Source organism: Vicia villosa, linkage group LG1 (assembly GCF_029867415.1).
Source record: "Vicia villosa cultivar HV-30 ecotype Madison, WI linkage group LG1, Vvil1.0, whole genome shotgun sequence".
NCBI classification, from domain to species: Eukaryota; Viridiplantae; Streptophyta; class Magnoliopsida; order Fabales; family Fabaceae; genus Vicia; species Vicia villosa.
The window spans coordinates 118015171-118028359 of record NC_081180.1 but is presented as its reverse complement, the minus strand read 5'-3'; the positions used below and the strand labels follow the sequence as shown (position 1 = coordinate 118028359).

Genomic DNA, 13189 nt, shown 5'->3' with positions numbered 1-13189 from the left:
GATTGCCAAGTCACAGTGGAAACATCCATACATTATCCTCTACCCAATCACTAGATCCTAACACCATTATGTTAGTCCTCTTATACTAAATGTGTATAAAAGATGTTGCAGAGTGCTACAACACAAGATCTCCATATTTAAAAGAACCTCCAAAGTTCATTCCACACTTAAATTAAATAATTATGAAAGTTATATTGTTTTAATATTATTTTAATGTATAATGAGCTAAGCCACTCAATTTCTGCAAGAATAAAAACCAGCATACCAATTAGTAAAGGCAGTTGGGATTCTAATACTTCTGGGTTCTCATAGAGAAACAAATCAATAATTCTATTAGTTAAGAAAACACAAATTAATAATTCTATTACTTAAGAAAACTTTTTATATTAATTATACATTTTTTTTATTTTAAAAGTATTATATATTTTATTAAGTATAAATCTTATAAGTCAAAAGTGCAAATTGTTTAAGCATAAATTCTTAAGTGTGGTATAATTAAGGGTGCTCAAATTTAAACTAATCTAATAAAACTAAAAATTAATTCAAATGAAATTACATGAAATTGAATAGGATTTGATTTTTAATTAATTATTCAAAATCAAATTAAATCGAGAATAATTTTATTTATAAATAAGATGTGTTTTTACTTTTTAATAGATTTAAATTGCGCCGCAAATATCTTTATTATGCTCATTTTTAAAATTCGAACAGGGCCTCCGGATTAATTGGGCCGGCCCTGCCCATGCACCTATTATCGTAAGGTTTTTAGTAAATATGCGGTGTTTCTATCACTTGTTTGCATGAATCTTTGACCTTTAGGTGGGTGTTTGATCCAATGTGAATGCTTCGCCATCATGATGAGCCATCAGTGATATCAAAGTCAATGGTTCGAGTAAGAGATCGACTCTCTATATCAAAAGTCTTTCTGACATGGTGGTGGTCAGACGGCGTGTCCCGTTGTAGTGCCCATGACGAGTAAGGGCGAATGTCAACGGCAGTACAAGCATGTAGATGAAAGATTTTCCGCTTGAGGGGGAGAATATTGGATGGAATCACACTTGAGGGGAAGATTGTTAAGAAACAACTGTCAGTTGTGTTAAGAAATAAGTGTGAGTTCGAAGTCTCACGTTATTTGGAAAAGTGAAGGTTGAACACTTTATAACTGGGAAGACACATATATCTATTACCTAAAGGTTTTGAGTGAATATGTGGTGTTTCTCTCACTTGTTTTAGAGAGTGTTTGACTTAATATGAATTCTCCTCCCTCATGATGACCCATCACCACTCTCTTATAATCCAAAACATCTAATTGTTATTTCCTTAGCCATTACGGTTATTATAATTTAAGCCTAAGTTAGAATAAATACAGAAGGCAAAAAGAGTTAGTCATCCTAGGCTTTTAAGTGGTTCTTGGGAGAGATACAAGACTTGCAAAATCTTAGAAGGAACTGAATTGTTTATTGTGTTTTTTTTGGTAATTAACTTTTGTTTTTTTTTCTAATTTTGATTGTAATTCAAATTTGAGAATATCAAAAGACTTATGTTTTAATCTGAAAGATTGTGATGAAAGAGGTGAATTGACATTTAAAAAAATTATTTCTTTAACTGCATCACAAGATGTCTCTTGAATGAGTAATAATGTTTGGAAAAAATTCGTAATTAATTGCAATGATTTGGAAAAGGTTTCATGAACAATTGCCACAAAAAAGACATCACACTGGTTCAGAGTTTTTCACACAACTTCAGGAAGCAACTAATTGCATATATGGAGCAATCATATATTCCATTTCCTACGTTTAAAAATATGCGAAATTTGCACTAAGTAATCGATTGTGGGGGATGATCAATCGATTGTGGGATCAAAATCCAAGGCAAAAACGTGACCATATAATCAATTGTACTAAAGTAACAACCGATTGTTGTTTTCAAAATTTCCAACTTTAAAAGTCAATATCTACAAGCAATCGATTGAATCATTACATCAATTGATTTCACCTTTAAAAACTTAACTTTTTGCAAAATAAAAAGATGTGCTTTGAATGACATTCATGCATGAATATTTAAGAAACATATAATGCTTTAGATCAAAAGATTTTGAGCACCTAAAGCTTATATAAATATGAATTGTCATTGTACCTTATTCTTCATGATTCAATCTTTTGATTTACAAAGCTTATGCAATCTTGATACTTGATTCTAATCTTTTTCTTCTTTGATATTTCTTCATTGATAAGCTTATGTATTCATCAAAACTAAGCTAAGAAAGATGATGAATATCTTTTTCACATTATCTTGGATCAGATGAGTCCATTCTTTGTTCACTCCAGTGATACACCATATTGTGTCTCATTTACCCCTTATTTTAACCGGTTCAAACTAGCATTATCGGCGTGATCTATGCATCATTCCCTCGGTGCCAAAATGATGTTCGAATTTCTTGATGGTACAATCCAAATACCAACAGATCCTTTTGATCATTCGCTTTGAGCTTGGAATCGCTGCAATATGCTCATTCGTTCTTGGATTATGAATTCGGTGGACGTCTCCATGGCCTAATCTATCGTATTCATTGATATTGCAACTCATGTTTAGCTCGATTTGAAGGAAATTTTTTCTCAAGGAAACTTTATTCGTGTCTCTGAACTGCATCAGGAAATTTTTGTGTTAAATCAGGACTCTCGAATGGTAACTGAATTCTTTTTTGAACTCAAAATTTTGTGGGAAGAACTAGAGATATACTTGTCAATTCCTACCCATACTTGTCGTGTTAAATATGCTTGTGAAGCTATGCACGCTTCCACTAGAAACCATTAACTGTTTCATTCCATGCATTTTCTAACTAGTCTCAATGATAACTATGGGGTTGTTAAATCTCATATCCCTATCCTCGATCCCTTACCTCCACTCAACAAGATATTTTCCATGATTCTCCAACATGAGCACCAAATTGTACCTGTGTTAATTGATGATTCCAAAGCTCTTAACAATACTTTTGATTCTCGGAAGTTCAACCCTAAATTTGGCAAATCTCCTTCTACCTTCAAACCTCGTATCTCCACTTACTGCAATAGGAATGTCCATTCCATCAAGATCTACTATAAGAAGCATGGTCTGCCTCCTCACTTGCAGCATTCTAACTCTTATGTTGCTCACAACATTGAAAATTGAAGGCAGTGAATTTGACACTAATCATTCACTTACATCTTAAACACATAATCACAAATGAGCTCCTCCTTCCTTGACTTGTGACGAGTATGAGAAGATTATCGATCTGATCGAAGGCTCTAAAATCAATCAAAAATTTAGAAACATTGCTTCAAATTAGGTTCGCTCCATTCAATCATATGGTCCCATACCAGTTGATTCCAAAGGTACACGATTTGTTCATACTTTATCCTATAATAAATTCTCTTGTCATAACACAAATATTTACTCCTAATAATAGATTTTGGAGCTAGTCACCACATATCTTCCTCTCTTCACTGATTTCACTCCTACAGTGAGACCACTCCTATGACTATAAAACTACATAATGGACAACACGTTGTAACAAAAATCACTAGTACTATCACATTTTCTCCTACCTTCACAATATTAAATGTTTTATATGTGCCTAATTTTACCGTCAACTTGATTTCTATCTCTGCACTATGTCATAACCTTAATTATTTGGTGTCCTTTGCTAGTTTAAATTGTCTTATTCAAGAGCATAAATCATTGAGGATGATTGATTCAACTGAGAGGTTAGATGAATTATACTACCTCATCATGCCAAATGAAGAGATGCACGAATCAAGCATAAAAATAATCCAAATACCAGAGAGTGCACTATGGCACTTCAGGCTAGGACACCTTAAGGAACACTTTCCCTTTATTGTTAGTGATCAAAAGGCAATGTGTGATGTATGTCATTTTTCTAAGCATAGAAAATCTTATTTCACCCGTAGTACAAATAAGGCTTTAAAACCATATGATTTAATTCATTTAAATATTTAGGACCCTCTTTCCATTACATATATTTGCAACCACTCTTATTTTCTGAATGTTGCAAATGATAACACTAGATATACATGGATTACCTCGATGAAAAATAAAGGTTAAACAGGACCACATGTCGTAAATTTTATCAAACAAATTGAAATCCAATAAAACTTCTCCATTGAAGACTGATAGTGGTTCTAAGTTCAGTATGCCCTCTTTCTATTCCTCTAAAGGTATAATTCAGCAAAAGTTTTGTGTAAAAACTCCCCAACAAAATGGGAGAGTTGAAAGGAGGCACTAACATATTTTAAATATCGACAGAGCTATCCTATTTCAGTCAAAGTTACCCAAATAATTTTGATTTTATGCAATCTCTCATGTTGTTTATGTTAGAACAAGATTTGTTCTGATCAATTATCTTAGTTTTGATGATAACAATAATATGAATTTTGCTTAAGATTATATGGTACTCTAATTCAATGCAATTTCCTTTTCAGGAAATATATAAAGAGTACGCATAATTCAGCGCTCAGAAGCTTTGTCTCAAAGGGTTCAGCATGCAACATCAGAACATGGTCTGGCAAGACATCAGAAGATGGTCGAAGCAGAATCAGAACATGGATCTATGGAAGCATCAGAAGAACAAGAGAACAGAAGCACTGAAGTACTGATGGTATCACGCTCAGAAGCACTTCAAGGTCAGAAGATCAGAAGATGCTTTGCACCAAGCTGTTTGACTCTGATGATATTCAAACGTTGTATTCACAAACATCAGATCAGAAGGAAGTACAAGTGGCAAGCTACGCTGACTGACAAAAGGAACGTTAAAAGCTACTAAAGGCTACGTCAGTAGACACAGCGTGAACAAGGCTCGAGGTAGTTGACAAAAGCGTATAACATTAAATGCGATGCTGTACGGAACACGCAAAGCATTAAATGCACTCAACGGTCATCTTCTCCAACGCCTATAAATATGAAGTTCTGATGAGAAGCAAGGTTAACCAATTCTACACCTATTCTGTGAATATTAACTTGCTGAAACGCTGTTCAAATCAAAGCTCAGAATCTTCATCTTCATCAAAGCTCACTACATTGCTGTTGTAATATATTAGTGAGATTAAGCTTAAACGTTAAGAGAAATATCACAGTTTGTGATTATCGCTTTTAAGAAGCAATTGTAATACTCTTAGAATTGATTACATTAAGTTGTAAGGAACTAGAGTGATCGTGTGGATCAGAATACTCTAGGAAGTCTTAGAGGTTATCTAAGCAGGTTGTAACTAGAGTGATCGTGTGGATCAGTATACTCTAGAAAAGTCTTAGAGGGTATCTAAGCAGTTGTTCCTGGAGTGATCAGTGTGTGATCAGAAGACTCTGGAAGACTTAGTTGCTGACTAAGTGGAAAACCATTGTAATCCGTGCGATTAGTGGATTAAATCCTCAGTTGAGGTAAATCATCTCTGCGGGGGTGGACTGGAGTAGTTTAGTTAACAACGAACCAGGATAAAAATAACTGTGCAATTTATTTTTATCTGTCAAGTTTTTAAAGCTACACTTATTCAAACCCCCCCTTTCTAAGTGTTTTTCTATCCTTCAGTTTAGATGATCAATAAAGTTCCTAGCCCCATTTTACAAAATAAATATCCTTTCTATTTACTCCATAACAAGTTAGATGACCTTCATTCATTAAAAGTATTTGGTTCCTTGGTATATGCCTTCACCCTCAACTTTAATAGAACCAAGTTATATCGAAGATCTAGAAAGTGTGTGTTCATAAGATACGAAAATGGTGTGAAAGGTGTTGTCCTTTTGGATATCAACAATAGGAACATATTCATTTCTATGCACACTACTTTCCATGAGCATGTTTTTCCATACCTCCAAAGAATAATCACACACTCCTCGGCATTCCCATTCCTCTATTTCTATATAAAACCTAGTTGAAGCTTCGGACTATGCCTTTGATCATGTTCTACAAACTCTTCCTACACAGCCTCATCAACCTGCCATATTTGTTCCAACACCCACTTTTGTCCCAAACCCTGTTCTTACACAATCTCATTCACATGTTGCACATATTACTCCGCCTAGCAAGGATGAAGTCACAAATACTCTAGACAACCCACACAATGTCACCAATACAGTTGACCAATAAGATAAAGAACAATCCCTCCTTATTTTTCAATTATGTATATGATGATCCCTTTATCAACGCAATTAAATCTTCCACCTTTGGTGCTTCACATAAAGCATTTAGCATGTTCATCACAAACATCACAAAGCCATAATCTTATTAAGAAGCAAAGGATTCACCTTGTTGGTTGCATGTTATGAACCTTGAATTGAATGCTCTACACATAAATGGAACTTAGATCCTTATTGACCCTCTACACGAGGTGAAGCCTATTGGAAACAAGTGGGTATATAAGGCCAAGTATAAAGCAGATAGATCCATTGAAAGGTATAATGCAAGGCTTATGGCTAAGGGATATAACCAAGTGGAAAGACTTGATTTTTTTGACATTTTTTCATCAGTGGCCAAGTTGACCACTATCATGACTTTACTTGCCTTAGCAACCATGAACAACTGGATTCTTCACCGATTGAATGTGAACAATGTGTTTCTACATGGGGAACTCCAAGAGAATGTTTATATGATTGTTTTTCAATTAACACAATATGCTATGCCTAAACAGGCATTCAAGTTGTTGAAAAGTATATATTAAAAGATCATTGCAAATGTGTGTAAATAATATTTAATATCTGCATGAGCATTACAGGACAAAAGAATAAACAACAATCATGGTGGTAAGTGCGCGGATAATTTCATTATTAATGAATATTATATATAGAATCATCTTCTCGTTGAGAAGGACAAGGAATCACTCGATCACAATTACTAAAATAATATCTCTCGATCCGCATCAAAATGGTTATCAGTATTGTTCTGCATAAGACTGATACAAAATATTAAATTAAATTAAATTAAAAAAAACTTTCTAACTAATTATACTTTTTTTTTTTAATATATCATCTTTATTAAAAAAAAAAACGGGAATAATGAGAGTGTTCCCTAAATCACACCTAACTTTATTTCTTCCATTTTTATGAAAGCTTGAATTGGCCCATTATTCCAACACGTGTAGAACGAGTCAAAATTAAGAACCGCCTCACACCTCAACGTAGTGACGTCACTACTATATCGTCATCAATTACTTTCTATAAACACTTTCTTCCATTACGCGTTCCCACGTTATAAAATCACATGACATCAAAATATCTCAAACACAACCCGCAATTACGCAACAATACCAACTCAACCACTCCAAACAATATTCTTCGTCACACTATCTCTCCGTTTCTCTTTTCCTTTTCAAATTGAACTCATATTTCATACATGGAAAATAAGACGAAGAAAGAGGTCAGAAATGATGGTTATGACAGCGAGGAAGAAAAAGAAGAGATGAAGATAGAGAAGTTCTACTCTCTGCTAAGAAGCTTCCGTGAAGCCCGTGATAGACTACGCCGGAGGGAAGAACTACATGATCATATAGATCAAAACGAGAGCAACAAGAAAAGGATGAAGAAGACAGAGCCTTGTTTTGAATTGCAGGATTTCACTACAGAAATTCACTTTCCATTGAATTTTCCTGATCCAGTAAAAAACAACAACGGTGAGAAGAAGAAGAAAGAACAACTCAAGGAACATGCTCTTGACCTTAAACTCTCGCTCTCTAACTAGCGTCTCTCTTTATTTTTCGTCTTTGGTTATGTTATGCTTCATTATTCATGGACCATGAAACTATCGAATTTTGAAGTGACGAAGTTTTCTTTACAATTCGGACATATTTTTATCTATTATCTAATTTCTTTAAAAGTTAATGAATATCTTTGAGTAATCTTTAATAATCTAAAATAATAGATTTTTATAAAAAAGTTGTGTGTTTACAACATTAAAAATTGAAGTGTGTGATTTTATAAATATTCTTTTTAGTTCAGAACTCTTAAAGAGGCTTTAATTAAATTAAAGAAAACTTCAAAAGAGAGAAATTAAGAAAAACGTGAAATTGAAGCAAGAAGATGCGCAAAACAAAGGATTCAGAGTCAAACAATGGCAAAATGAGTTGTCAGTTGCTTGGAAATCGGAGAAGTTGTGGGGTAGGCATTTCTGTTATGTTAAATTAAACATTTTTAAAAATGTAATTAAATAAATGAAGAAAGAGATTAAATGTTATCAATTTTATGTAAAAAAAATTTATACAATCAAGGCATCACAATCATATATAAACATTGCAAGTATTTTAGAGATAATCAAAATAAAAATCAAACATTAATAGAAATTTAATGATTGCGATTAACCGATAATGATAATCTAAAATCGCCGATAATGATAATCTAAAATCGCTTTAGATTGTCAATGTAACACCCGAGGCCGAAGAAGGCGAGGGGTGGTTGTACCGCATGGAACACCTGGGGCCAATTGGGGCTAGGGTGGCCGCCACATCGGAATGAGAGGGATCCTAAAACCGTGCAGGTATGGGACTGCATGGTTGAAGGAAAGCTTATAAGGATTGATAGGTACTACCTATACCAACAAGATGCATCATCTTTTTGGTAGCTCATTCCATAAGAACTCCACAGTTAAGCGTGCTTGACTTGGAGTAGTAATGGGATGGGTGACCTTCTGGGAAGTTTCCGGAAAGCATGTGAGTGAGGTCATGAACAAATAATCTAGTGTTGGGAGTTCAAGGAGTAGTCAAACTTATTACATCATAGTCAATCTAAGCCTTGCATCCTAATGAAAAATGACGCAGTCGAAATCACGAAGGATTAACAAGTGTTAAACCTAGAACAAAAACACAAGTTTGTAAACGACAAATATGTCAAATAAAACTCTGGAATTCACCAGAAAGAAGAAAAATCTTAATTTTATTGTGATAGAATATGACTCTGACGGTCACGTCCCAAAAGTGTTTAAATACTAAAAAGAAACACTAATGCGTAAATTATTCAAAAACTGAAATAAAATAGAAATTGTGGAAAATAATAAAATGTTGTTTTGGGCCTTAAACGGACTTGGATGGCTTAAAAAGTCCATAAGTCACAGCAAAGTGGGGAGTTGGACTTGTGAGCCGATTCCCTATACGGTAAGGTATAATAATAGTCATTCTGACATCGGACCTCAACTTGTGCAAATCTTGCCGAACCTTTCTAACGTGTGACTTCTTCTTTGATACGCGTAACCAGTTTTCCTACATCAGCCTCATCTCCCTTTAAAGAACTTGATCTCGAGTTCTCTTCTTGATAAAGAGTCCCATCTGCTTGATACTCGTGAATGTTAACAACATTGAAAGTGTTATAAAACTAACCAAAACAATATAGAGATGAAGGAGAGATGAAGGAGAGAAAGAGTAGATAAAATGTAATATTGTATTATCATCTTTCAAGTGTTCTCTTTACATTGCAAAGTGGTATCTATTTATAGGACATTAGGAAGATGAAAAATCATAACCTTACTATACCACTTAATAAGGAATATGAAGATGAAAGATAAGAATATATATGGACATCCACAATATTTATTCATAACACTCCCCCTTGGATGTCCATTGAGGATATGCCTCGTTAAAACCTTACTAGAGAAAACCCAGTGGGAAAAATTCTAGTGAAGGAAAAAGAGTACAATATCCCTTGAATGTGAATTGCCTCGTTAAAAACCTTACCAGGAAAACCCAATGGGACAAAACCATGGTGAAGGAAAAAAGAGTGCAAAACATATGTATTTCTCCCCCTCACGCAGACATTTACATGTGAGACGATATTCTTTGTAGTCGTTGCTTAAAATGTCTTCTTCGAAGTGACTTCATGTAGTAGTAATCGTTATGTAGGATTTGATGAAGTTGTTTCCATGAGTTGTTTCATAGATCTCCATGAAATGGTTGTACCATCACATGTAAACAAATAGCCTGTTTCTGATCTACTATTGTGAGAATCTGACAAGTAACCAGCATCTCTAAGATAACGAAGTATATGTTTGACTCCGTTCAAATGTCTTCATGTAGGTGAATAATTGTATCTTGGTAATAGATTGACCACAAACGATATATCAAGACGTGTATAATTAGCAAGGTACATTAGTGCTCCAATTGCACTAAGATATGGTACTTCAGGACCAAACAATTTTTGTAATCATTTTCTTGAGGCCTGAAAAGATCTTTCTCTACATCTAATGATATAACAATCATTGGAGTAGACAACGAATGAGATTTGTCCATATAGAAGTGTTTCAACACTTTTCTATATAATCTTCCTGGTGTACAAATATTCCATTGTCCAAATTCTCAATTTGTAAGGCTAGACATAATTTTTGTTTTTCCTAGGTCATTCATCTCAAACTCTTTCTTTAAGGAATTTATAGCTTTTGGAAGCTCTTCAGGAGTTCCAATAATATGTATCACATTCACATAGATAATTAGTATTGCAAATTCTTTTCCACATCATTTTATGAAAATACAAGTACAAATTGAATTATTTGTATATTCATCATTTAGTAAATATTCACTGAGGCGATTATACCACATGCATCCAGATTCTTTCAACTCATACAGAGACTTGTTCAATTTGATGTAGTAATTTTCTTGAGATCCATAATTACGTGCCTCTGGTATATTGAACCCTTCAGGGAGTTTCAGGTAAATGTCACTATTAAGTGAACCATATAAATAAGATGTCATTACACCCATCATGTTCAAATTATGCCCTTCATGTGTTACAAGGCTAATTAATTATCAAAAATCGATTGAATCCACTACAGGTGAATATATCAAAATCAATCTTAGGTCTTTGTGAAAATCATTGAGCAATAAATCAAACTTTATATCATTCTTATTTTTCTTTTTCACAAAAACTCATTTATATCACATTAGTTTCACATCTTGAGGTGTTCGGACTACAGGTCCAAAAGTGAGTCACTTGTAAAGTGAGTTTAATTCTTCTTCAATTGAATATATTTATTTTGGCCAATTCTCACTTAGTCTACAATCTTTAATAGACTTTGACTCATGATCCTCGTTATCATTGATCACTTTTAGCGCTATATTGTATACAAAGACATTGTCAATATTGACTTTATTCAGTTATCTCAATTTCGGTTCCATTTCATCCATGACATAATTTATCGAGATCTCTTTATTTCATATTTCAAGTACTTGATTTATTCTTCTGGAACTGAAAATTAAATTATGTCAAAGTGCTCTAAGCATTTTCATATCCTCACTTGGGTCATTTTTAGTTTCTTTTCTTAGTAGAGGACTTTTAACATTGGAACCGACTTTCATACCACGCTTCAGGCGCATCAACAACTCATTTGCAATATTATATTATCCAATAGGAAATCCACTTTGAGTGGAGTATTATCAGCTGATAATTTATTTCATAGACTTTGCAAATGAATAATATTTTGAACTTTTGGTTCATATTAATTTGTACGAGGATCAAGACAACAATTTATTTTAAATTGTTCATTTGACCTTCTTGTTCATGATTTTAGTTGTTCATTTGAACTTCTTGTTCATGATTTCAGCTGCTTATTCCCTCCCCCTAATATTGGGAAAATTAATTTATCAAGTGATAATCAGCCTACTGGGCTGCAATCAAGTATTTGATTATTTTCTCAAAATATATCCTCAAAATTGAGAGTCATATTAATTATATTTTTCCAATATTCTTTCGTGACTCATCTTAATGTATTATATTGGAGCAATTGGAAGATACACAACACGTCCAAATATTCACTTAGATGAGAAGTATAAGAATAAATTAGGGAGGACTAAGATATAGTATACTGTTGGCTTAATGTGAATAAATATCTTAATTTCATACTTTGGGTGTTTCAAATATATAATTTAGAATTGATGATCTCATAAGTATCAACCATATAATTAACTTTAGACGTCTAAATAATGGATCTTCGGGTCCATTTTCTTTTTATGAACATATATTACATGATATTTAATATCAATCTTAATAATATATGTGATACTTATACAAGAATTTTTATAAAATTCAGAAAACAAGAGATCTTAGTCTAATTAGTTGAGAAAATAATTTCACAAACTTCTGGTTGTGAGTAGAGACATAGGCATGATATTTTAGTCGATGCAACAATTAATGTCATAAAAATGCAATTTCTCAAATTTTTATTTTCCTTTAGAAACACACAAATATTGACTGGATTGAATAAACTTCTGGTTCTTCAATACAAATTATTCGCATCATATTATATCCGAGATGACCCAATCGGTTTTATCAACGACACATTTAAGTCTAATTTGTAAACTACTGGTTTACAATGATATGTGCTTCAATTGTACTAATATAAGTGTAGTACAAGCCCGAGGGAAAAATCGATACCTTTTCTATTATACATTTTATGTCCAAATTCATTTGTGTAATACAAAGATATTCAATACCTCCAGTATAATTCAAAACCAATATAATAGTATCTCATTATTAAACACTTTAATCAAATACATTCATATGAACATATGATCATATAATTATCAAACAGTTACCCCTTATAAAATTAAACATATTTAATCAAACAATATTATATCACTAAAATTATATCGTCATATAATTAATTTGATTCACTATCCTTCAGGGATGGATAAGTTCTTCAGGAACTATAAAAATAATTTGTTATAAACAATAATCTAAAAAAAATATATAATCTTAAGTATTGAACGTTGAATTCTTCTGGAATTCATCAATTATTGATAAACACAATATTCGATTAAACTCAATCTTTGAACAATAATTTGGAGTTAGTTTAATAATCTTTAGTTCTACAAATATCACATCACAAACTATTTCCATAAACAATGGTCAATAAAAATTATTCTTTGAGCAATCCTTCAGGGATATGTTATTAGTATAGATGCAATCCTTCTAGGATTCAATAATATCATGATGAAATTCTTCTAATATTATAGATACAATATTTTAAGATGTGATAAATCCTTATTTTAAAACTTTAACTCTTCGGGAATTATATATCACAATTGATCTTCGTAGTGACAAAAAAAAAATTGTGTGTGGGTAGTTCTTCAGGAACTCAATCACAATAGTTCTTCATGAACTCAATCACATTTTGTAGTTCTTCAGGAACTCAATCACAAATCGTTTACTAATAAAAATAATAATATTT

At 32.8% G+C, this 13189-nt stretch overlaps 1 protein-coding gene across 1 annotated transcript; it reads left to right on the top strand.

The window, feature by feature from the left end:
- The first annotated feature begins 7259 nt into the window (after nt 1-7259).
- LOC131615348 (uncharacterized) lies at nt 7260-7858 on the top strand. Its single transcript, XM_058886733.1, has one exon. The coding sequence runs from the start codon at nt 7379-7381 to the stop codon at nt 7721-7723; it is 345 nt and encodes a 114-aa protein (XP_058742716.1). The 5' UTR covers nt 7260-7378; the 3' UTR covers nt 7724-7858.
- The last annotated feature ends 5331 nt before the right edge of the window (nt 7859-13189 follow it).